At 54.0% G+C, this 25011-nt stretch overlaps 6 protein-coding genes across 6 annotated transcripts; 1 reads left to right on the top strand and 5 right to left on the bottom strand.

The window, feature by feature from the left end:
- Positions 1-581: 581 nt before the first annotated feature.
- Positions 582-1994, top strand: Z517_03461 (uncharacterized protein; the record flags this gene model as incomplete). The annotated part of the gene is made up of 3 exons (XM_013432566.1): positions 582-876; positions 954-1199; positions 1288-1994. 3 exons carry the CDS (start codon positions 582-584, stop codon positions 1992-1994), a joined length of 1248 nt encoding a protein of 415 aa, XP_013288020.1.
- A 5088-nt stretch (positions 1995-7082) lies between these two features.
- On the bottom strand, positions 7083-8320 carry Z517_03462 (uncharacterized protein; the record flags this gene model as incomplete). Its single annotated transcript, XM_013432567.1, has 2 exons — positions 7083-8058; positions 8118-8320. The coding sequence occupies 2 exons, from the start codon at positions 8318-8320 to the stop codon at positions 7083-7085; spliced, it is 1179 nt and encodes a 392-aa protein (XP_013288021.1).
- A 3077-nt stretch (positions 8321-11397) lies between these two features.
- On the bottom strand, positions 11398-12783 carry Z517_03463 (uncharacterized protein; the record flags this gene model as incomplete). The annotated part of the gene is made up of 2 exons (XM_013432568.1): positions 11398-12238; positions 12422-12783. 2 exons carry the CDS (start codon positions 12781-12783, stop codon positions 11398-11400), a joined length of 1203 nt encoding a protein of 400 aa, XP_013288022.1.
- Positions 12784-14754: 1971 nt separating this feature from the next.
- Z517_03464 (uncharacterized protein) lies at positions 14755-18107 on the bottom strand (the record flags this gene model as incomplete). The annotated part of the gene is made up of 2 exons (XM_013432569.1): positions 14755-15610; positions 15658-18107. The coding sequence occupies 2 exons, from the start codon at positions 18105-18107 to the stop codon at positions 14755-14757; spliced, it is 3306 nt and encodes a 1101-aa protein (XP_013288023.1).
- Positions 18108-18696: 589 nt separating this feature from the next.
- On the bottom strand, positions 18697-20279 carry Z517_03465 (uncharacterized protein; the record flags this gene model as incomplete). The annotated part of the gene is made up of 2 exons (XM_013432570.1): positions 18697-20074; positions 20152-20279. 2 exons carry the CDS (start codon positions 20277-20279, stop codon positions 18697-18699), a joined length of 1506 nt encoding a protein of 501 aa, XP_013288024.1.
- Positions 20280-21746: 1467 nt separating this feature from the next.
- On the bottom strand, positions 21747-23070 carry Z517_03466 (uncharacterized protein; the record flags this gene model as incomplete). Its single annotated transcript, XM_013432571.1, has 3 exons — positions 21747-22276; positions 22324-22686; positions 22743-23070. 3 exons carry the CDS (start codon positions 23068-23070, stop codon positions 21747-21749), a joined length of 1221 nt encoding a protein of 406 aa, XP_013288025.1.
- Between the last annotated feature and the right edge of the window lie 1941 nt (positions 23071-25011).

Here is a 25011-nt window from a genome sequence, read left to right on the forward strand (position 1 = left end):
GGGCAGCCGTGCTTCTGGGTGGATGGCCCAGGCCCCCCGGTAGCCGTTCACTAGGCCCGCACCTGCTCCCACCACTCAGACGCAGCCATCGCACCTCGTCACATCCCGACCATGCCCAACTGCCAATCACTCGCCTCCTCCAAAACCTCGTCCACGCTCATCCTCTGCTGCTGACTGGCAGATCAGCTTTCTTTAACCGCCGAGTGATTCTGCAAGCCACCGCAAGCCATGGAAACATCCCTGGCTGGCTGCAAGTCGCAGTCGCAGTCGCAGACTCGCAGTTGCAACTCCTCCTCCTCCATGCTTGCCGCTGGCTGATGCTACGGAATTACAAGTCACCACAGCACAGCATAGCACACTGACACACACTCACATTTCTCACGGAGAGGGGCAAAAAGGGCGCCTCTTCCCTCCACACCTTTCAGCTCTCCTCTCCCGCTGGTCAGGGGGCCTTCAAATTTTGGGATAACATAGAAGCGCAGCGCAATCTCTGGGTTGCAATCCAAACAGACTCGCCCGTCTGTCGGTTTTTGCGCTGGAGCCCTCTTGTTTCATATGTCGCTGCGCTCCCCGTCTGTGTCATGGCCTACTGGCATGACCGCCCTGCGACCGGCGCGCCTCCCTCGATGCTGGCCATAGTCGGCCTGTTGCTGGCCGTCCTCCTCCGCGTCACTACCGCCTTGCAGTCTGTCGCCGGATCTCCCTGCGAATCTGTCTGCGCCGACGCCGGCTCCCTCGAACAAGTTGTCCTCTGCCTCGATGCCGACTACCGGTCCCTTTCCACAGGTCGAGCGGTCCAGAAGTGCGTGGCTTGTCAATTGAACAGCACCGCGGTAGATACGGCGAGCAATGAGACGGACGTAGAATGGGCACTGTGTATGACAAACTACTTGTTTTTCCCTGTCAAAAATGTGTTAGAAATGCTGAGACGTGACTTTTGCAAAACCTCCCAGTGGCCCTTCGTTACACACTCGCCGGGTGCATGTTCGCCATCCCCGAAGACCATATCTCGATCAGCAGTCCATGTCAAGTCAGCTGTGCCCCGCTGAACGCCTCAATCGGTTACCACGTCACGAACGACAGCTCGACCGCTCGACCGGGCAACGAGTTCTGTGCCGCCGACCCTTTTGACGACTACACAATCAACCGTTGTGCCACTTGTTATAGCTTCATCCCGCAGCAGTTGTACCAGGCAAACTGTAAGGCCCCGCGCTTCTTCTCCTTGCTTTGGTCCAATATGCGTGAGGTTCGTCGACTCTTGCTCACTTGCTCCGAATCATAAAATAGTTCTCCAAGCTCTGCACATCGCATGTCGCCAGCCGCCAGAACCGGGTAAACCGTTCTTTCCAGACGCCAAGTCCATCTTCAATGAAACACTAATAGCCGGGCCCGCGCCGCCATCAAGCAATACGGGCCACCGCAGCGGGCTCCACGGATGGAAACTGGCTGTGGCTATTGTGCTGCCAGTCATTGGTGGCATCCTCCTCATCTCAGGGACGTGCTGGGGTTGTTTTATTTTCACCCGCAAACGCCGCCAGCGGATGGCCCAAACCGGTCGCATGAGCCGCGTGCACGAATCGCACGCCGACAGCATGTACTCGCCCATGTCTGCCAAAGCTGAAGCCTGGAAAGCCGAGAATCTCCCATGGGGCGTGGTGGAACCACCGCGAGAAATGCACGCCATTAGCCCGACGCTGCTGCACGCCAAACACCCGAGTCCAGGCGTCGCGCAAGGCCGTTGGAGTCATCAGACTGGGGGAACAGGAGGTTCAGAGCAGACCACTCCCTTGAGAAACAGTTTTCAGCGCGAAGCTGTCGGCCCCGGACCAGAGCAAGTTCGAGATCCGAATCTCCACGACCAGTACTTTGGCGTTGGTGAAGACATGGATGACTTGCCTGGACCCAGTGGCGGACACGAGTATTATCCTGAGCAGCATCAGCATAGCCTCGGACAGCTCCGAGTGCCTGATGATGAGCGGGGTAACTTTATATGATGGCAATGCACGGAAAATGCACCACGCCTCTTGAAGAAGGAGGGGGAGAGAAAGAGAGAGAGAGAGGGAGGGAATTCTACGATGAAACGACCCGAATGTGATAACCCCAGTTGTTGAATGAACCCGCCTGAAAACCACCCGCGAAGATAGAGCGATGGGGAAGATTGTCAGGGATTCCTCTTTTTCGTATATGTTGGCCGATTCTGCAGGCTTTCTGCAATCTGGTCATCATCGTTCTGCAGTTGGGAAAGGCTCCATGATTGCCTGCAATTGAATGTACCATAGAAGTCCCATATGAGACTTGGAAGACACTTGATTGTTTTCCCATGGAGGTTTCAGGCAGGGTGTCGTCCTGGTCACCGATTTCTTTCGAAATTATACAAGCAGTGACTCTTTTTTCGTGATCCGACTCTGTTTTTGGTAGTGACTTGGCTTATCAGGGTCTTTGACATTTCCCACCGGATCGATGGCTGCACAGCCTTGTGGCTGGTGCGGATTCCCTGGCTGGAAGCCAGAAACGAATGCAGACTTCGTTGATTCTTCGTCCGCAAAGTGCAATGTTGCTGCAGTCGAACCTCTTGCTGTTCATCAGCTCCGGTAAATATTTGCAGAGCTTGCAATGCGCATCTTAAACCTCGTCCGCGGCAATGACGTTCGTAGTGGGCTCGCTCACCGGCTTCAAGGCCGGATTCAGTATCAGCGCTCATGTACATTTCGGACCCCTTTTGCCTGCAGCCTTGTCTTGTGTCTCTTGTCAGCCTTGCCAGTTCTTCGACTGTATTTCCCTACAAAGTCTTTGAGGTGCCGTGAGAATCTTTTGGGGCCGGGCTTTGTGTTCGAGAGTAGGCTGGGCCAATTGCCAATAGAACCTCAAGTCGGCATCCGGCATCAGGGCTTAAATTGAGGCTGGCTCAGAGAACATTTGCACACCCTAAAGCTCCAATACCGGCAGCACAGATATTCATACTTTCGGGCCTATTTGGTATAGTTCTTCACAACCAACAGTATTTGTATAAAATTGATCTCTGTCATTTGTCTACCTTTTCAGCTGTGCGTGTGACAACTGGTTTGGTCTGCAGGGACCACGCGTATTGAGAGGAGGGCATGAGAATCGAGAAGCAGGACAGGAACGCTGCTGTTCAGCGAGGGAAAAGGTCTGCGGCATTCCTAAAACAAGTCAGCTTTCATTGGTAGGGCATGTTAAAATCTTCGCACATCAAAATGATCCATTGTGAATACAAAACACCGTGGCTGAAGGCGCAGCAACGGGTTCAGGGTGAGCACACCCAGCACAAAACTCGTTGTTGGGAGAAGTTGCTTGCTTTGCAGATTGTGCAAACCCAAAAAGGCTGAACAACTTTAACGCTTGAGGATGAGTGCCCCTTCTGGAAGCAGTGTGCTGCGGAAATATTCTCAGAACGTCCTGGGTGGTTTCGCTGCAACCTTGAGCCGCCAACGCGTAATGACAGGGGTGTGAAGTTTTCTGGAACTGTAGGAGGGGGCATTCCAACAGACAGTTAGGGTGTCTGTCTGTTGTCTCTGTCACTTGAAGGCATCTTGTTTCATCAGTCGCAGAGAGCCTGTTAACCGCATCGTTAGTATTATATGAGGATACAGGATTGATCATCAAGAAATCAGCATGGCTAAGCGTATGTGCGACAAGGTGGCCATGGAGAATCGAGCGCCCTCAACGCATCCTGAGTGTGCCCTGCGCAGGAGCCTGCCGAAGAGCGTGAAGGGTTTTCCAGATCGGATATCCCCCTCTTGTTGTGTGTTGTGACAGCGTCATAGACGACGACCATGTTCTGCAATCTCCCAAGCGAACGCTACCCAGCAGGCAAGAAGGCGATCAATCGACAAGAGTTGGAAACGGTGGGCGCAGTAGGAGCACACGAATCCCGTTGAGGATCGACAGCATTCTTAGACAAGGTTTCAGATCATCGTTCCCGTCGCCAGCAGACGCCTACAGAGAAGAGACTCAGTCCACAGCGAGAGGATGTTGTGTCCAAACTACCTGTGGAGGCAGGAAGCCAGAGAAATCACCGCGAGGAGTGTGTGCCGTGCTCAATTACCCAAGGCCCAGGGCGCCACGAAGCGAATAGCGTGCCTCATCTCGCCTCACTTTTTGTGACCACGAATATGGCAAACACGGTTGGATCCATCGTAGAACAATTTGCCGTTAGACGTCGTAGCCCAAAAGCCACAGGGGAGAACGTCACATCCGCGTAGAGCAGTCGAGTGGTCAAAGAAACAGTGAACATTTGAAGTGACACTTGACTGGCGTGACTGGACAAGAAGCGGTCTATCTGTCCACGAATGAGCTTTTTCACCCAAACGAATTTCAACTGCCATGGCCAGAGTCGGAGAGTTGCTGCCACTGGGAAGACTGGCCACTCGGGGGAAGGCACCTCCGTTTGACTCACCCGATATATTGGAAGGTGGCAGCAGGAGACTGATGCCTTCGTACAAAAGTACTTGGTACTCATCAGTCAAACTGCGGAAGGCTGGACCAAAACAAGTTGCTCCCCCCCCCCCCCAGATCTACTAGATTGTTCACAGCTGGGAGCCATCTGATTTGCCAATGCAACCCTGACTGAACAATCTTTCAGGCCTGTCGAAGTCTAGAATTCAAACGTGTTTGAAGTTTGAGGCTCAGTTACCTCGGAGGCTAGGTCATTCCATGTTTCACCTAAGTAGTCCGTGCTCGCCTTGGATCGACCGCCGCCCCGAAATGGTCGTGTACGCTTCGGCGAGGAAGCCCGAACCTAGTGGTCACAGAACAATAGGACTTGTGCTCCGAAAACTGGGGTCGGTGTGGATGAACTCTATCTGATATGTGCGGCAGGCCACATATGCCCTACCCTGCTAACATTTTCTCAGAGATCCTAGGCAATGGACCTGTTGATAGGCGGCAAGTCCACTCACCGAAAGGTAGAATGTGATCTACATGTCAAGGTTCCGAAGCTTTCCAACGCGCAGAACGTTCTTCGCATCACCGCCTCAACCCACGCTACGAAGTCCTCGGCAGCGAAGCCCTGGCTCTAGCCTCCCTCGTTGAAGATCGTCTGATTGCTGCCCAAACTCATGTCTTGCAGCCAAGTTCCCTGTCGTTCCAGTCACTGACGGAAGGTACATGCTGGTGGAGTGGGGGGGACGAGGAGGTGGCGACGTCGATGCCCAATGTACACGGAAGGTACCTGACGAGGTGGGCAGTTGCGAAAGAGTCATCAATGCCCGGTAGTCACAGAGCAAAGCCCTGCAAGGTCCAAAATTAGTGACTTTGACACCAACGCCGTGGTTGTACTTGGATCGAGAGAGCGTGTACAGGTTTAGGGAGTTGATAGAGCTAGAAGAGCCCGGATTCTCTCAAAAGGACGCCACAGACGGAGCTCTAGAATTCTGCAGATAGGAAAGAGCAGGAAGGCCCACAGACAATCAATCACTCCCAAATTGCCCAACGCATGTCGGGGCACGGTGTGTACGTGCTCCTCGTTCCAGGGTTTAGCGTCGAGGACCTCAGCGCCCACTTACTCCATCACCACTCGGTAAGACCCAGAGTAACTCGAGGAACATGCATGCTCAGCTGGACGTCGGAAGCCCAGAAAACTTGGTGGAAAAAGCAACGCAGTGATGGCTAATAGGTCAGAGTCTCCCAGAGTCTTCCACGTTGGACCTGTCGGCTCGCTGCTCACACCGTATCTCCCTCGCAGCATCCCACTCTTGCATCATCATTTGCCTGCTCTTCGCGTCGCAGTCAAGCCGTGTGGCATTCTTGTCTGCGCCCTTCCACTGCCCAATGTGAGGTCCTTGCTGGGCAGCGGCCCTCGTTCGTTGGGAAGGCGCTTGGGTCGCAAGAGTCACCAGGCAGCTTTTGAAGGCGGTCAACAAATGATTGCACTCGGTGGCTGCTTTGAAGACGCAGAAGCACCGGGCATTGACACGCGTGACGACGGCTGTGGTAACTCAACCCTTCTCAAGGCTTCCTGTCCGTCGAGAGCGCAGGGCCCGACCTCTACCTCCTTCTCCCCATTCGGAAATCCACTTGTTTCTCTGCAGCGCCTGATCCCTTCCCAGCAAACGACCTTCATGTATGTTCTGATCTTGCCAACCTTCGAGTTTGAGAAGACGAACAAGGCACGTCTACCCCGACCTGATGATGCATTTTATTGACGCATCAATTCCGTACCTTGGTCACACAACGTCGTCGTGAGGGACATTATACTCCACTTCTCTGTTGGCGGTCCACACATTGTCACCCAGTCGACGTGGAAAGGACAAATGGGGCAACCACTCCTCGAGGCTCGATTGTCAACGTCGGAAGGCCGCCTAGCGAAAGGGAATGGCACGGGGACATCGTGGAGAAAAACACCTGTCTTTTGCACGCTGTGACGAGGCGGTGGTCAGCAAAATTGTTCCTTCGACATCGCTCACAAAAGCAAGGAAAGCCGAAAGTCTGACATACTCCATACCGGGAAAGACCCGGAGAAATCCTTCGTTCCGCCCCCAGATGTACAAGTAATTTCGACCGGGGGCCTGGCTGCAATTCACAATTGCATTGTTCTTGGCTGGAACTTTTGTACAATCCGATCCGTGGACACCATTACCGTAACTTGTAGTCAGTGGGTACCTTCCTCGGTCGTCCCGGCCTTGAATCGCGGTAATGGCACCTCGACGCACCTGCTAATCCATCTGGTATTCTGCGTCGTCAGCCTATTCGTGGCTTGTGCCTGTCACGAAAAGCGTCTTCCGAGTAAATGTCGGTGCAAATAGGAACGTTGCGTTTCGTCTCAGCTGGTGCGACATACAAATGGTCTTTAGCTATGGCCTCAAGAATTGCCCCTCCCCATTTACTGGACTGGGTGCCACTCATGACATGGTGAGGAAAAAAAACAGGCCAGCAACAAAGTCCGATCATGAGCCTGCACGATCTCGCTGACACTCAGCATGGGTATTTTTGCGGGCGGAGAAATTTCAATGGCCTCCAAGGAGAATAAATATCTGGCATGTGCATCATTGCAGGAGGACAGGCCCCCCCCCCTTCCTTCGCAGAATGGCAAAGAATAAGCAAACATGATTGCGGGGACTGTTTCACTGAAATCCCAACCCTCTGAGTCTGGCTCTTCTTTCGAGGATTACGCTTTCGGTTTGCCTATATAGAGCGTCGAGCTGTTCCATAGACAATGAATCCATCAAGATCTTCGCGACCTGCGTGGCGGCGCTGACTAGTTGCAGCATATACCGGTCGTCCTTTGGCGTTCTGGGCTGCTGGTCTCTGTTGTTTTGCTTGACGGCAATAGAGTTCTCTAATGTCGTGACGAACTGTTTTATTTGGTTGTCGTAGAGCACGCGGGCTGGGATCCTTCGCTTGGTGGCCAGTCTCTTCAATAAATACGCCCACTCGGTCCACTCGCGGTCTCCCGGCGTGCGCACCCTGGGTTTATCCCTTTCTAGCGGGATTGGAAACTGGTATTTGGCGACAAAGTGAAAGGCACATCGGGACAGAATATCATTCACACGAGAGGTGATCTCGTCCTGCTCCTCGACGTCGAGGTGGACTGGCAGCGAGGGCAAAGCCTGTGACCGTGCGTGCTCCTGTTGCGGTACCGGCAGCGGGAGCAGTTGAGAAGGCCCGTCGAACTCGTCTTGGTTGAAAGGTCGTCTCCGCGTGTGGTAGCGAGTGGCGGTCCTGCCCATCTCGGAAGCCCGTCGATTTTGCGTTTCCAGGTCGTACTCTGCATAGCCCTGACTTGTGGGAGACCCTGTCTGAAGAATAAAACTGTCCTGGCTCTGCCTCCGAAGCGTCATATTGGGGTCATCGGGATTCGACCTGGGTGGCAGACCGTGTTGCGGATACGAGCCCGGTTCAGATGCGAATGTAGACGACTGTGATACAAATGAGAGTGGTCGGAAAGGATCGCCCACAGGAGTCGCCGTGGGTATACGAGCTGCGTTGTGGATCTCTAGAGGGAGCCTCTGCCGCAGCCTCTCCGACCGCTCTGGAGATATGCGGCCGCCAGATTCCCCAGCAAACGGGTCGTAGGTGGACGATGGCCACTGTGCAAACCTAAGGCGGGTCCCGTGTCAGCAGAAGGAGAATTGAAGCGTCTGTGGTGCACGACGTACCTGGAGAAAGAAAATGGAGAAGAGGTGTCGGCCAGCGACCTCGAGGTAGCCGTATCTTGCTGCTGCCTGGAAAACAGAAAATCCTCCTTCTCCGACATGCCCGCGGTATTGTCTGTTAAATCAAGAGCGAACTGGACCCCCGGGGCGACTCCCGACGAGTAGGTAGACTGTAGATTGCTGATCGGAGAGGTCAAGGCCAACATGATCAGAGCGAACCAAAGTGGTGTGCAAGCGAAAAGAAAAGAAGAGAACAATTCGAGTTCGGAAGGAGGTGAGGGTGTCTTGTCTCCCACTACGGCCAGGAGGGTTGTCGAATGATCTATGGCCAGGGGGCTTCGTATAGGGCACTCATCAGGTAATGGAGCATAATTTTTGATGCCGAACTTGGTCTGGCGGAAGGGAACAACAAAACGGAAAACCCGACAACGAGGATATTGACCTTGTCAATGACGGCACGTGGAGAGAGGAGGGACAACGCGAATCAGTTTCGGCCCTCAGAACTATGCTTGAAGTTCTCTGATGATTCCCACCGATTCCGCAATCCCCGGGAGACTCTACTTTCTTACGAAAAGACCCACACGGACAGGGGGTTGAAACGAAAGTGCCATGACCCTGAGCAGCGGGTTGTTCCCGACGGCCATGGACGAGGCGTCGAGGCGCTGCCGTCCATTGTACACCAGTTTAGCAGACTGACAAGGTCTGCCTTAGCACTTCCATGGTAAGGGCCCTTGATTCGCTGCTCGCAGGCAGGGAAAAAGTTGGGGCCCGCGTAATAATAAAGGTTTGGAACCTTGGTTGTTCTGGAAGCCCGTTAATCTCGTCTTGGGAACGGCGGCGTGACCCCATCCCTGGATATTTTGGGCTGTTGCGCAAGTATAAGGTTTCTTTTGATGCCCGAGACGCGTTCAATGGACGATTCGTGCTCTCAAGGTCACGGTGAGCTGCATCACCTGTCAGTCACGCGGGTGTTGTTGATCGACGTGTTGTTCAAGAGACGCTGGACACTGTCGTGCAGGACGTACACACTGCTAAGTCCGTCTAGGACGATGGGGTGTCGAGTTTCGCACAGCCCTAACATGGAGAACAAGGGTTGCGAGAACGCCTCGAGTGGCCGTTTCGAGTATAAGCGGTGGATCATAACCCCTAAGATTCGGTCGGTGGAGCATAACGGGTGATGAGCGTGAGGCGTTGGGCTAGCGAGTCGCATGGGTAACCCAAGGGTACCCAAGTCCTTTTCAGGTATCTGAAGATCAATTCGTCGCAAGATCTGGTGAACCGGCTATTTGCTTTGGTGAAGAATTATGTAGTTAGCCATCACAGCCCAGGCTTGTCAGAGCAATGGCTGTGCATAAGTGCTCAAAGACAGATGATAATTGCAGACCGGGGGTGCATAGGGGCAAATAGTTCCCGAGTCACAAAAAGGGTTTGACCATTACAACATATTTACCCGTAGAGCCATGTACCTAAGCAGCAAGTAGTGAGGGTGCCGAGGGCGAGGGTCTCGCTGATCGCACCCGTGACGAAAGGTGCAGGACTGGAGAAGACCCATTTACACTATTGCTGCCCAAGCTCAATAGCTTGCCCTGGTGCCGATCACGGAGATGATCTGCACTGGCCTTGGGGAGGCGGCAGAATTTTCTCGAAGTAGGGCTGCGAAGCCTCGAGCGAACCAGAAGGACTGCGGATTCTATTGTACTTGCTGGCCCCTGCCGGAAAAGGTGTCCTTTGGCCCGGACCAGGAACAGTCTGGGTCTTTACAGGGAGTCGGGGACCACATCAGGTCATTGGAGTGAGAACATGTACCCCGTAAAGCGCCGAGAGTCTCAGCAACAGCTGGGTGAGGGCAGAACCAACTGGCTTCGGTGGTAAAGGTAGGCGACCCGATGGTCAGAAATCCAGTCCCAGTTTCCCGAGGCTCCAAAGGATCCATCTCTTGGAGAAGCGTCAGGGTTGAAACCGAATAATGAAGCCCAGTGCTACTCCGTACAGGTGCTGTGGGCTAAATAACGAGTCTAGGATCATGGGGTGCCGTGGAAGCGGGAAGGTAGTGGAGGCAGCGGGACGAACGACTCGTCAAATGGAGGACTCGGGATTTGGAGTAGTTGTGCTTCGCAGGAATGAGTTTGGAGAGAGACGGGTTAGGATTGAGGAAGGCTTGATGAGGAAGCCAGCGGAAAGTGGATAGAAGCTGTTTTAGAAAAGGGGAAGCTTGAGGTGTCTGGGGGGGAAATGGATATGAGGAGCAGGAGGAGAAGGGGATGGAGCCTCGCTATTCTGCAGCTTTACCACTTACCCTGCACTTGTTAGCATTGGCGTCTTTCCTGCGCCTGCGCCACCCGTCAATGCCATCCCTGCTAGCGAAGATCATTGGCTGTGCGGCTGCCAAGAACAAGGCGACGTCACTGATTCCAAATGCCGGGTTGCACCAGTCATTGGATCCAGCACCAAACATGAGACGACGAACTGGTGCAAGGCTATCATAGCAGCAACAGCAGCACCACCTCATTTCCTTCTTTTCAACCCGTCACCAGCCACAGGCCTCCCGAGGACCGAGGCATACTCGCACAACACTTGCATCGATACCAATCTCTGAACAGCTGATAGTGGCCACGGATGCTTGCTCCTTCCTGTCATGGTCGTGCTTGCTCAGAAATGGGGAAATACTACCTGGGTACCTGCCTAGCCTGCACCACCATCGTGCTTCCGTCTTGTGCGTGCTTCCGACGGCCAGGTACCCGATATGCCCCCCTTGTGCATGACTTTGGCCCCCTTCACTAATTCTCGCTGGTGCTGCACACTTCCAGGATCCCCAAGCAGGTACCCGGCAGCTTTCCAGGTCTAGATCCTAACCTGGGTAAGCACTGCTAGGCAAAGAACGCACGTCGAGTCTCAATGAACCCTCAGATGCCCTTCTGCCGATACCAAGTTCCTAGCTTCTGGCCTCTGGCCACCATGGCGAACCCTGCTCAACGCCATCAAAAATCGCGCACCCTCAAAGCACCGGTTCTCCGATTACATAGTGCTGACCTGATCTTATCATATGGCGAAGTCCTTGTCTACTACTACAACCGCTGCCCCTGCCCCGGCACCTTTAGCTCAGTAGCGTCGCCGACGCATTCCCCATTTACCCACGCGGTGGATTTCTCGTACGTCCTGCGTATCATCATCATTTGGCACGGAAGGAGCCTCTCGTCAGTCTTTTAGCATAGTGCTGATCCGCATCGACATCAGTCAGCGCCTAGGTACCTCCAAAAATCTACCGAACCGGCAGCCAGTGGTCTCAAAAACGAGGAGAGGAGGAGACGGCAGCACTCACCTCACAGCTTGTCCTAATTCCAGCTTCAAGGCCAACTCGAGGGTGATAGCCGAGGATCCTCCTGGCTTTAGCACCACTGGCATACCGCATCGCGCAGGCGTCCATCACGCTTCCACGCGAGAGGGTCGTTGGAGTGCCCGAGACTCGGGTAAAGACTTCCGCGACCAAGCCTAAGACCCATGCCAGTCCTTCTGGAATGTGAACTTCCCAGGCGGGCGGAAAATGCCCAAACTCTTTCCAAACAGCAAGGCTGAATTCACGAAAAGAGACGGGTTCGTTGTTTTGGATGAAGAAGATCTGCCCAGCGGCGCTTTCCGCTCTTGTTTGACCATTGCAACCACGCTTTGATCCCGCTGATTGCAAATCCAACAGGTTTTCGACGGCAAGAACGTGTGCGTCAGCCACATTGCCAACGTAAGTCGTGTCCCAGAGATTCCTGGCGTCCCCAATCACCCAGCGAGTCTCTTGTTTGGCAATGCAGGCGTGAATTGGTGGTATCAGCTGGTTGTCCCCTTCACCAAACAGCACCGATGGTCTCAGCACGCAGGTCGACATTTTCTGATTGTTTGCTTCCAGCACTATCCACTCCCCTTCGGCTTTACTCTCGCCGTAGATGGACGACTTGGGTGCAACTGGCCACCTCTCATCAATGTTGGCATACGGCTGGCTCATGTCGTCTATCACAGCGCAGCAACTACTCGTGTACACAAATGCTTTGCATCTGCTCCTTCTGGCCGCCTCGACCATGTGCCGTGTCCCTTCCACGTTGACAGCTTTGACCAACGCTTCCAGGCGTCGCGCATACCTGCCAGAACAAATTGAATGAGCGACTGTGTCTCGTTACACCTAAGAAAAGTATCGAGACCAATAGAAGTGCCTGACGCCGCAGCACATCTCCCCCGAGGGTAGAGAACAAGATTCGGCGCCTCAAACGGGAGCTGCTATCCGGGAACCGCGTCGTTCGCATAGCACTACGAAACGTACCTACCTCTCGCTCAACGACGGCACAATACCTGCTGAGTGGATAACGGCATCTGCGTCGATCATGGCAAGCGCATCCATGACGCCGCCCTGGTTCGTGATGTCCGCCTGGACATAGTCATATTTGCAACCCCTGAGTAAGTCCAGCTCATCATCTCGCGCGTCAGGGTTTCCTTGTCGTGGATCCTCATGCCTATCGAGAATCCAGACGTGCCAGTCGGGATGGAATTCCTGCAAAGATCGGACAATGGCTGAACCCACAAATCCAAGACCTCCTGTCACTATGACTTTGATGGAGCTGGAGCGGTTTGGTGGTGTCTGTTGGATGGAGCCAATGGTTCCTGAATCTCCTTCCGCAAGCTTGGCCATTTTCCCACAGCTTCCCGCTCCAAGAAAATGCAGAGTCAAAAGTGCGCAGTCAGGGGTTTTGGTCTGTCCAAGGACTTTGTAAAGCTTGGGACAAGAGACAGTTCACTTTGCATTGAGCTCCCGGGCAGTGCTGCTTGTATTAATCATCACTCACATTGGAGGAGTGCGGCAAAGCGAATGGGAGCGAGGAGAAGTCGCCCGTGCAATCACACCACACGGGAGTTCATTTGTCTTGCTCCGCATCATGGTTCGCTTTGGTCTGACTTCCGTATCATCCGCCGGAAGCACCAAGCAAGAGCCCGTCTGACAGCAGCAATTTCCGGACCGGTCCCCACAGCAAGGCTTTACCTGGACAAGTCCAAGTACAAGTCCAATGTCTCCATCAGACCCCTGTAGCTCCACCCGACCGAAGACGGACCTCGTTTCCCTTTTGGTCCTGGTGCATGATGCATGGGGTTTATCGAAAAGAGGGCTATCTCGCTTGCAAACCTTCGAATGCTTCTAAAGCTTCCATTGCCCACGCCATTCTTCGCCTACGACGCCATCAAACCGGGATCCTGATCGCCCTGCAGTCAAGTTGTCTTCAACGCTGATCACTGGAGACTCCCGTAGGTACGGATTTCACCACTTTGCAACTTTGCGAGACGTGGAAGTGGGTCATATAATCATGCAAGGATGATGCGAGGCGAGGTGAGGCGACGACATTCCCAACGGAGCGGAACCCCTGCAATTCCACCGTCGTCGTCACTATTTTTATATGCTCGTCTTCGCTCCTCGCACGTTATTTCGTGCTTTCAATCAAAATTCAGGTCTGATTTGTTTTGCTCGACAAGGGCAAGCGCCACTCCACCAATACGAGCACGAGCAGACGAGTGCTCGTTCGTCAATTGCTCTCGGTACCAACCTACCCAACCGACCTTGGTCGACTCGTTATCTCGCCTCTACTCCTCATCCCGTCCCCCCGGTTGGCGAGGGATGCTCAGGTACGTACAGGGAAACACCGAGCGTGTACTCGCGTTGTCTCAGGCAGGGTCATACTTTCGGCTCCGAGTCGCAACAATGGCCAACAAGCCAAGGTCTATGCATACGAGAGAGTGCACTCGGTACCTAGACGAAAGTGGCCGACCTTTTGGGAATCTTGCAACCTTGCAACTTCGCTTCCGAAGCGATGCGGAATGGTCTGTCACGCACTCACTCACTCACTCACGCATGTGCCGTGCAGCTGGGCGATTCGATGAGTGATGAGTACGAGTACGAGTGCGCCAGTAACCTGTACCTTTGAGAACTTGGGCGAGGTCCTGTAGGAAATCGATTTCCCCCTGACTTTGTGTTTTTGCGTTTGTTGTTTGAAGCGCAGGCAGGGGATGGGTCACGCGACCTTGATTCCACTATTTGCTCTCTACCGAGTACTTGGCGAAACGGCGAAAGAGGCAAAGGGAAACACAATGACACTGACAATGATGAAGAGAGGTTTTGGTCGATTGAGCTGTCCTTTTTACTTTTTCATTCGGATATCCAGATATCTCATCTATCTGTCTGTTTGTCTGTCTGTGACTTGCTCCGCGTCTGCTTGATTTCGTTGCATCGCATCACATTGCATTGCGCGGCACATCCACTTGTTGTCACAGCCCAGTTTTTGTTCTCCTTCTTTGGCCGCCGCCGCCGCCGCTGCTGCAGCTGCCTCGTTCATTCCCATGTTTTTGTAATGCACAGCAAACCAATTGAATAAATCACATGACTCGCTAGGTAGGCCCGTGTCCTTCTTCCTCCAAGAAGACAGTTTGAGCAAATCCTTGTACTGGGAGAGCATGCAGAGCAAAGCAAAAATAAAGTAAAGTAAGTAGACAAGCGCGGCAGCAAAAATTGGTTAGAGAGGTTACCTAGTCGTACAAAAAAAATCTCCAAGACTTCTTCTCCCATGTCCACCCTGATGAACGGCACAGCACAAGCACAGCGTAGTATAGCAGATCACTACTCATCGTCATCGTCGTCATCCACGTATCGAGGTCCCCCTGCTGCCGGGGTGGGCGCGTCAAAGGCGCCGCTGGCGTACGGTGTCGGTGCACTTGCAGCAGGGGTCGGTGCGTCAAACACGGCCAGCCGATTGGCTTTCAACGGCTCGCGGTTTGCGCTCTTTGCGAAGCTCGGGGGCGCTGGAGTCGGTGCATCCTGTGGTGCGGTTGCTGATGCGCCTGGGGTCGGGGCGCTGAGGTATGGAGTGTATGCCTCGTCATCATAGCGGCCAGGTCCAGACGCAGACGGCGTGGGCGCTGAGATTCCCGGAGTCGGCGCATCGTAAGGACGCGCGCCAGGCGTGGGAGCCGACGCTGCAGAACTGCCGGGCCCGCCCCAGGCTGGAGTCCGTGACGACGCTGGGTTATATGCTGGAGTGCGGGAGCCGGTGGCAAAGGCGTCGAAGCCCTGATTACCCGAAGAGCTGAATCCGTGGTCGCCACCGTAGGGAGTCTTTGCGCCGGAGCTCCACGCTGGTGTGCGGGAGCCTGCGTTGGTCGAGTAGTTGCCTGCGCCGCCGTACGAAGTCATGCCACCACCTCCATACGATGTCTGAGAGCCCGAAGGTGCCTTCCACGATGGGGTGCGGCTGGAATCGAGACTCGCAGCTCCAGGACCACTCCAGGCAGGCGTCCTTGATGAGGAACCCCATGCTGGAGTTCGGCCTCCGTCCATGACGCCCATGGGTGTTCGGCCTCCAAAACCTGCATCGGGAATCCGGGAGCCAGGAACACCAGGTCCTGCTCTGATTGCCGATGGGCCGCCACGCTGCCTGATCCAGTCTTCATATCTTGTCCGATTCTGCGAGTTGGGGCTGTAGAGTGTCAGTAGAGCAAATAGTACAAAAGACAAAGAACTTACTCAATGATTGACAAATCAAACTTGCTGACATTGATGACCTTGTTCTTCGTTTGAAGTTCAAGTCTTGCTTCGCCAGCTGTCGTGTCTTTGACAAGAGCACGGTGACCTTTGTACGTTCCCTTATTGATATGCACCAGCTTCCCCTGAAGAGGATCTCGCCCAGGTCGCTGTGGAGGCGGCATGGCCATGTCTGGTCGCTTCATCTGAAGAGCGGGATTCATCTTGGTCAGATCTGTAGTCGGGGCTGTGATGCGCCCACCCTTTGCCGCCGTGGTGATGACATTTGTGCACCGGTTGACCCAGATACCCGAATTCTCGATCCCGAGCTTGTTGTGGCAAAAGACATACCCTCGGTGGATATGGAGAATCGTTCCAGATTTCCCTTCTCCGCCAGACTCGCGGACCACGTCGCCTATGCGGATCTCTGAACCATTCTTATCCGTCGCGACCGCATTCTTCCGGGCTTCGATCTTCTGGATCTGTGATGGTATCTTTGTCATGACCGAGCCATTCTGATCAAGAATCCGAACCGAATCCCGGTCAGCTCTGATCACACACCCAACTGTCGTGGGATCGACCTGCACCAGTTCTTGCACGTCGAACTTGCTGGTTCCGGCGCCACCACTGCCCGAGTCGGTGGCTTCCCGGAGATCTTTGCTAAAGACGGTGATTTCGTCGTTGCTGTTGTTGGTGAGGACCGTGACCTTATCATCCTTGATTCGCAGCACCATTCCCACTTCATCGCGGTACTTGCTACCACCAATGATCTTGACGTTGTCACCCTCCTTGAAGCGTTTCCGCAGACCCTTGACAGGCACCTCGACGAGCTGGCCGGTCAGTTCGCCCTCGGACACCATAATGGAGACAATGTTGCCATGGACAGCTTCCGTCTTGCCGACGATGCCTCTCTGTTCACCCTCGTAGACCTCGACCTCGTCGCCAGGCATGTAGTTGCCTTCGGCAGTCGTGTTCCGGAGACTGTGGGCCAGAGTTTCGAGATCAAGCAGCTCGGAGCCGTCGGCGGCGGTTTTGGTGAGCTTTGTGATCTCCTCGAGCTTTGGGTTGACGTTCTCGGTGATAAGGTGCTGCAACTTGAATTCTTTGATCAGAAATCCATTCTCGTAGGTGTCGCCCTTGTAGGTGAAGCTCTTTCCGGTCAGCCCTCTGTTCTGTGTGACAAATCGCTCGTGCCTCTTCTTCGCTTCGAGCTCGTTGAATAGCCTCTGTGGTGGTCGATTTTGAAACGTGTTGATTGGCCCGAATGCGTTTGGTCGTTTGCGCTTTGCATCTGCGAGAGCCGGTCGTCCCTGGTCCTCTTCCAAGCCGTAGGAAAGTCTGGGGACCAGTCGGAGTGTCACTTCGAGACCATTCGTTTCGACGTCCTCGATCATGGCCAAGTCGCCCATGTAGAGGCCTCGCTTAATGCGCACGTAACCACCGACTTCCAGCTCCTTGTCCTTTCTAGTCCTCAACAAGTCAGGCATTTCCTTGACTGGGACCAGATTCATCTTGGATCGCGGATAGACGTCCGGGATGTTGGTCAGGGCATCTTCGACATCGCTCTTCTTCAGAGCCTCGACAAAGATGTACCCGGCCATGGGACCATCGCCTCTTTCAAAGACTGAACAGATTTGCAGCTGGTTCCGACCCTTGCTCTCAAAGTATTTCTTCATGATCCGACTGACAATTTCTCTCTCTTTTCCAGCTTTGCATCGAACTCCCCAGATACTTGGATCGTTGACGTCCGGCATGAGCAGGTTCTGTGGCACAAAGGAGCCCTGGCTCAAGGCCGTGGTTGTTCTTCGACCGTACCGCTCTTTGTAAGCGGCCGCCTGCTTCTCCAGATCCATCGACGCCTCGATCTGCCGCTGGCGGTCCAGCTCTCTGTGTCTCGCGTCATCCTGGTCTGCTTCGGGGGGGAGGTCGTCGTCGGGGTGATTCTGCTCGATGAAATCGGGCCCAAGATCGTCCTCCTCGGCTTCGAGTTCATCGTCGTCCTCGTCGACTTCGGCTTCTTCTTCGAAGAACTGGTTCAGGCCTCGCCGCCGGCGCTTCCTGGGCCGACTGGTGATTGCATCTTCATCCTCTTCATCGTCTTCATCTTCATCGTCCTCGTCTTCGCCGTTCAGGTCCTCACCCTCGCCTTCGTCATCTTCACCGTTGTCCGCCTGCTCTTCTTGGTCACCATCTTCATCGTCCTCATCCGGTCGCGGTCGTCGATCCTTTCTCGCAGGAGAGGACGATTTGTTACCGTTCGTGGTAGGTGCAGGACGGTCGTCGTCTTCGTCTTCGTCGTCATCACCAGCTGCATTGGCGCCGCGCTCGGTCTTTACATCTGCTTCTTCACCCTCCTCGTCCGACCCGCCCTCGTACCCAGGATTGAAGTCGTTGTCCGATTCTTCGTCGTCTCCACCAAAGTCCTGGTTCAGCCACGATTGTCCTGAAGCCATCTTGGTTGATCAGGGGCAACGAGTGGCCGCTTTGTGGAGGTCGAGGACTCGGTAGCTGGTCGTAGAGCGACCTTGTAGGAGAATGTTAGACAATTCTGGGGTTGTGAAATGGGCGAGGTGATGGTGATTGTTGAGCCCAAAAGAATCCCCCGATGGACAGCGCAGGCGGTTTGGATGCTTGGCGGGAATTCGATATCACGTGACCGCATGGAACTGGTCGCTTATTGGCCGCAACTCAAAGCTGCCTCAATGGGTGCTTAGGCTTTCAGGTCAACACAGGCAATGCCAGGGGAAAGGGGTCATGTTGGCTTGGAAAAATTGATCATCAGACAGCTCGAGCAAGGGACCTGTGTGAGTACGGATACGCATTCGCCAACAAAACGATGTGAAGATGACTGATTCATGTCTCTTTTGTGCAAATGCTCACGACTTCAAGATCTGGTACTGCACAATCAGGATCTCGAGCTCCTGGACTCGCAAATGCTATGCTCGATACCCTCCCATTGCTCTTTTGGGTAGACTCTTGCTTCCTGTGGCAAGTTCCTTCACCCCGACAGTCAAATTTCAATCCCTCCTTTCCTCTGTCTCATTACAACTTCAACCCCAGATTAACGTGCACCGCCTTTGTTTGGGTATATGCCGCCAGGCCAGCCTCGCCGAGCTCTCGTCCGATGCCGCTCTGCTTGACGCCACCAAATGGCACTCTGAAGTCCGAATCGTTTGAGGAGTTGATCCAGACCATACCAGCCTCAATCCTGCCCGCCACACGGTGTGCTCGCTCGATGTTGCTGGTAAACAATGCGCTGCCCAGGCCATAAGTCGTGTCATTCGCCATGCGCACCGCATCGTCCTCCGTCTTGAATGATGCAATGACCACAAAGGGGCCGAAGATCTCTTCGCGGTAGATTTTCATGTTGTCTTTGACGCCCGTGAAGACGGTGGGTTCGATAAAGAAACCCTTTCCGTCACCGACGTTCTTGTACGGAACGCCTCCGGTTGCCAGAGTTGCGCCTTCCGACTTTCCACTCTCAATGTATCCGAGGACTTTCTCATATTGAGCCTTGGTCACCTGAGGGCCTTGGAACGTATCGTCCGCAAATGGGTCGCCGACCTTGGACGTGGTCTTGACAACCTCTTTGAACAGCTCAACGAATTTGTCGTAGACGCCTTCCTGAACAATCACGCGGGAGGTGGCCGTACAGATCTGACCCATGTTTGACATGATGCCAATGTGGGCCCATTTGGCGGCTTGCTCGAGATCGGCATCGTCAAAGACAAGAAGGGGTGATTTGCCGCCAGTCTCCAAGGTGATGTTCTTCATGTTGACGCTGGCTGTCTTCATGATTTGTTTACCTGTGACGGTGCTGCCAGTAAAGGCAATCTTGTCCACATCCAAATGGGAGGCGAGAGCGTGTCCTGCTTCCCTTCCGAAACCATTCACAATATTGATGACACCAGGAGGGAAGATACCCGGAACGAGACTCGCGAGGTAGAGAATCGACAGGGGCGTCTGCTCTGCGGGCTTGAGAACTACAGTGTTGCCGCATGCGAGAGCCGGTCCCAGTTTCCATGCGGCCATGGCCAGAGGGTAGTTCCAGGGAATGATCTGGCCGCAGACGCCAATGGGCTGCTTGAGGGTGTAGGCAAACTTCTGGGGGTTGGTGGGGATTGTCTCGCCATGAATCTTATCCGCCCATCCCGCATAGTATCGGATGGTGGAGACGACCTCGCCCAAGTCCTCATTCAACGCGACACTGTATGGCTTTCCGTTGTCCCACGTCTCTAGCGTGGCAAGTGTTTCCTTGTTTGCCTCGAGGACGTCTGCGAACTTGTACATGAGGGCGCCGCGGTCCGTGGCAGGGAGGTCGCGCCACGAAGGGTCATTGAAGGCTGCACGAGCGGCTTTGACGGCCTTGTCAATGTCATCCGCAGAGGCCGCCTCGACGGAGCAGATTTCCTTTTCGTCCCTGAGCAGATTGTAACAGTCAGTACGAGTTCCAACCCAAAAGCCCAGAGTCCAAAAGGGTGTATAGAGGTCACTCACGAGGGGTTGATGCTGGTGATCTTCTCACCCGAACTCGCCTTGACAAACTCGTTGTTTATGAAAAGACCAGTGGGCAAGGTGATTTTCCGCCCATTGGGCGCAGTCAGCTCGACTTTCAGATCTGCCATCTTGGACAATGACTGGCGAGCAGTGGAAAACGGTCGTGGATCAAGATGCCTGTTCACAGCACAATTCCAGGGTGGACAGCGAAGAGAAAAGGACCTCGAAGTCAACAGCAGGAATCTCAGCGAGGACTTGGACATGTAAAAGGACAAAAGTCAAAGGGAGGGGGGGAGAAATCCTGTCAAGAAAGATTTGTTATATCTAATCAACCAGGACAGACCCGCGTCAACGCCCTTTACCAGGTGAACAGGCCAATTGACACACGTTGTTGTGTCGACGTTGGAGCCACCCGCAAGCTATTTTTTCGGGACTCGATTGCCTTGTTTGGAGCTGTCCATGCCCACGGCGATCAGCGTGTGGCATTGTCGTAGTAACGGAAAGCTCCCAGCAAGTCGCTGAGCTCCGATAAGAGCCAACAGAAAAGAGGGGAACTGAGGGGCAACGACGATAAAGGCTGTACTAGGCTTGTCCGGCTGCGCCTGCCCTTCTTGGCTTCACATACTCGCACCCGCCCGCACAGGAAAGGAACTTCAGCCTTGTGCACTCATCGTTTTTGCCGAGGTTCGCTCGCCATCTTCCAGGATCAAGGGGCGGGCGGCTGTGGAGGAGGCTGCTGCTGCTGCTGTTCTGGGAGCGCCGTCCTGCAGGCTGCAAGAGCGGAAGGGAAGCAGAGTCCTGTTACTTAGCACACTGTGGGCACCTCTCAAACTCGCAAACTCAATCGACTTCCACATGGATGGCCAGAGGCTCGAAACGGCAGGCAATGGCGAGACACTCGGCTCACTCCTTCCACCAATCGATTGACTCTCCTCTGTGAAGACACCTCCTTGTCCCCACCAGAAATCCAGAGGGCCGGCAAGAACAGAAACACCGGACGGAAGGATTTGAAAGAAATCGACGTAGATACAAACACGCCGTGTGCGGAGAGACAGCTTGTAGTCTGGTAACGACCTACAACGCACCTCCAAGATCTGGAAGCCTTCCAACCTAGCCGAGTCATCGACACCTAGCCACCCGGCCAAGGAGCCCGACGGCCCTACACAAGCGCCCGAAAGTGGACAGTAGCAAATGCAGCTTGCTCATTTGGGAAATGAGCCTGCCTTCATGTAACACTCGCGCATTCGATACGAGGCCTTGCACCAGGGATGCATCCACGGAGCCAAAATCCAAATGTGCGGTATCGAAATTCGAGAATTCCTATGTCAGCCCTATCGCCGTGTCTTGCATCATCCTCCCTCAAAGGTAGTCAACACCTGGAAACCCTGACCAGCTTCCAGTTGCTCACAAATGTTGTGAGCACAGCCGTCTCAGTTCAGTGTTGCTCCATTTACAAATTTGTGCATCTCTTTTGCCACTATCCAGGTCTTGTTGTGCTCGGTTGCGCAGGGTCGTTCTTTCACTCCGCCACAGCACTTGTTACCAATGTCCGAATCGCTGCCGTGAAGTTAGTCCGGCTAAAGCGACACGTCGACTTAAATGGCGCCTGTAATTCCTAGGCCTAGAGCTCCATTCGAAAGTCCATTGTCTCTGTCGCCATCGCTGGCGGCAGCGGTCTCCTCGCCTTCGCCATCAACTTCCGATTCGTAACCTCCCATGACATCCCCATGTCCCAAGGAAACTGACTCTCCAGCCTGATCAAGAATGAATCTCCATTCCTCAGGTGTGACCGCCGAGACGCTGAGCCGACTCTGCTTCAATGTTTGCATATTCTCCAAGGCTCCACCAGGCTTTGCAAAAGACTTTAGCTCTCTGAGCGTGACAAGGTTTTCAAACTTCTTGACGAATTCGACGTGGACGAGTTCCCATTTAGGCTTTGCGCGGTCGGACTTGGGATCAAAGTAGGGATGGGCAGGGTCAAACGCCGACTCATCCGTGGTATGTTCGCCGACGATCCGCATGACACCTGCAATACCGGGCGTGGCACAATTAGAATGATAGAAGAATGCCAAGTCGCCCTTGCGCATTGCCCGCATATTGTTTCGAGCCACAGGGTTGCGTACGCCTGCGTTTTTGTCAGGGTTCGTATCATGGATGGACACTAGTACTCACCATCCCACCCCTCAGGCTCCGTCTTGGCAGCCAGGTCGTCGATGGAGAATTTGACATCGTGGCCCTTTTCGATTCGAGACTCGGGTTCAGCCTTCATCAACCAGTATTGTATGTCATGGTCAAGCGCGGCGATCTCGCCAAACTTATTTGCATCGCCATTGCTCGTTGCGGGGTGTCTCTCTGAAATCGGGGCATCTTCAGACTCGGACTCGGACGATGCATTCTTCACCTTGGGGGAGGCCTTCGCCTTTCTGCCGACCTTGGCGGTTGTCGTCGTCGGAGTAGGTTTCTTCGCACTCGGCTTCTGCTCTGCTGCGCGAGCTGTCCGTGTAGAGGACGTGACGGACGTGGACTTATTGGAGCCTGTTTAATGAATCAACACCATGCACAACTTCGCGTCAAAGAAGAGCTCGACGGACTTTTAGTTTTCTTTACAGCCGATACCGCTGGCTTCGATCTCAGATTTTGTTTCGGCGCGGGCGAGGTAGTAGCCTGGGGTGGTCTCCCTCGCTTCTTCTTCTTCACGACTTCGTCTTTGGCGCCAGCCGCAGCCGCAGCCGCATGCTGATCGCTAGATGAGCTGCGTCTTGTAAAGGTGTACCGGGGCTCACTAACAGAAGACCGCTTGGGGCGACCAGCCGGCGCAGCTGCGGGGTGGTCGGAGATCTCAGATGTGCCGCCGATGCGGACTTTCTTGGTAGCCGGGGTGCTGGCCGTCGACGAGACTTTGCGCTTCCTGGGAGGCATGATGCTTAAATTCTACAGAGATATGGCAAAAAGTCCGTGAACCGAGTAGAGGGACTGTGCACACGCCGATTTAGATATTTAGCCGAGGCACAGGAAAGAAGGAGAAGACAGTGGTTGTGGAGACAACTGAAGTCCAACCAGACAGAGATCTGAAATGTAAGTTAATGATGAAGAGAAAGAAAAGGCCATGGATAAACGCGTCGTCGCGTAGTTTGATCGCGCCAAGCCAAGCAGATCCAGCCCAATCAGGTTGCTTGCTGGTGTCACCGGTGATCGAGAGCAAAGGAAGAACAAAGTGAGAACAAAGGGAAGCACCAATACATTTGCCATGTTTGATAAGTGTCTATTCAGAAACACAACAATCAATCTCCCTTTGACAGCGTTAGTTTCTATCATTCATCGTCTTTAGAAACCCCTCGACGGCAATGAACTAAGAAAGTTGATAGTGGATGTGATCACGAAGCTCGACAGACTGCCAATCCTCCTCCAGTACCTCCAAGTTCTCCTTTCATATGACGACAGAGACAGAGCTCAGCCTGCTTTCGCATTGCTGATGCTGTTTGGCACGTAGCAACGGCGACATCCTACGAGGACACTTCGGCCTCAGGCTTTCAGCAACCATGGACACGGACGTCAAACCCCGCGGAGTCCGGAGTTACTTTGATAGCCTGAATAAGCATTCCGCTTCCTCGCACCTCTTTCCCACCGGTCGGTGATTCGATCCAACAAAACGTTGATACTCCTTCAATCGGCACTTGTCCTACCTGACAGCAGCAACCCCCTTTTCCTTTCGGCCCGATGTCGCGTGACTGCCGGCCCTACCCTACGAGGTACCCTCGAAGCGGATCTTTGTTGTGAAATCATGGTTCGGGAACAGATGCGCAGGATGGGAGGAGAAAGAGACTCGACTGCCGGATGAGGGCATCGGGCCTTGTCAGGCTGTCGGGGCCGTTTGTTGCACGCACCGGAACAACTGCTCTTCTCGACGATAGCGCAGCGTCTAATGCACGAGTCGACTGTGAAGAAGGGTGTGACCAAGGCAGAAGAGATATGGGATCGTTTGGACAAGAGCACAAGTTACGAGACGGAAGCCAAGACGGGCGAGGCACGGGGGGGAAGGCAGGGAGGTCACAAGGATACCAACCCCAAGAACCAGGGCAGATACCCTGTCAAGCTCCTAGTCAGTCAGTTGCCCTTTTTGGATCTAGCTGCAACAAAAGAATTGTCCGAAGGAACGGTCGGATTGGATTTTAAAGCCCATAAACTTTTGCGTACATAGGTACCCAACCCGTCCCTGCAAGCCACGTGTTGATTTCCCCCCGTCCCCTTGCAGATGATCTGATGTCGTGGCTTTTTTTGTTCTTGTTCTTTGCCCACACCCCTCCCCTGTCTCTCGAGCGTGTTGCTTTCCCACCCCCCTCTTTCTCTCAAAGGACATTGGTCCAGGTTGTGAGGTTACCTCCAACCAAGCATGAGGACTAAGTCACCTCGAGCATGCTATTGCCCAGTAGGTGCGAAGCGAGGGGTTTTGAGAGCGGGGGTGGTTCAGAAAGCACGCAATCAGCAAACCATCAAGTAACAAAGGTATGCTTGCTGCCTGGTGAACTACGAGTGACTTAGCACGACGGAGACGGGACGTAACGAACTCGTCAAGAAAGAAGAGAATAGGAGATCCTTTCCCAGACCTTGTAAAGCCCAATCGCCGCCACCTCTACTTGTACAGGAATGCCACCTGCAGCTCGACTGCATGCCATCACGCAAATCACCTGCCTTTGCCTTCTGCCTCCTGATTCAGCCACCAGCTTGCTCTGACCAGGGAGATGGTTGTATTCGCCTGCCTCGCCTCCCCGCAATGATCGCCTCTTTGAACTCTCTCCGTTACCAGGTGCTCCATCTGTCTGGTTTGGTTTGCTTGTTCGCGAGGGCGGAAAGGGGGGCCAA

The sequence above is a fragment of the Fonsecaea pedrosoi genome (assembly GCF_000835455.1).
Source record: "Fonsecaea pedrosoi CBS 271.37 unplaced genomic scaffold supercont1.2, whole genome shotgun sequence".
NCBI classification, from domain to species: Eukaryota; Fungi; Ascomycota; class Eurotiomycetes; order Chaetothyriales; family Herpotrichiellaceae; genus Fonsecaea; species Fonsecaea pedrosoi.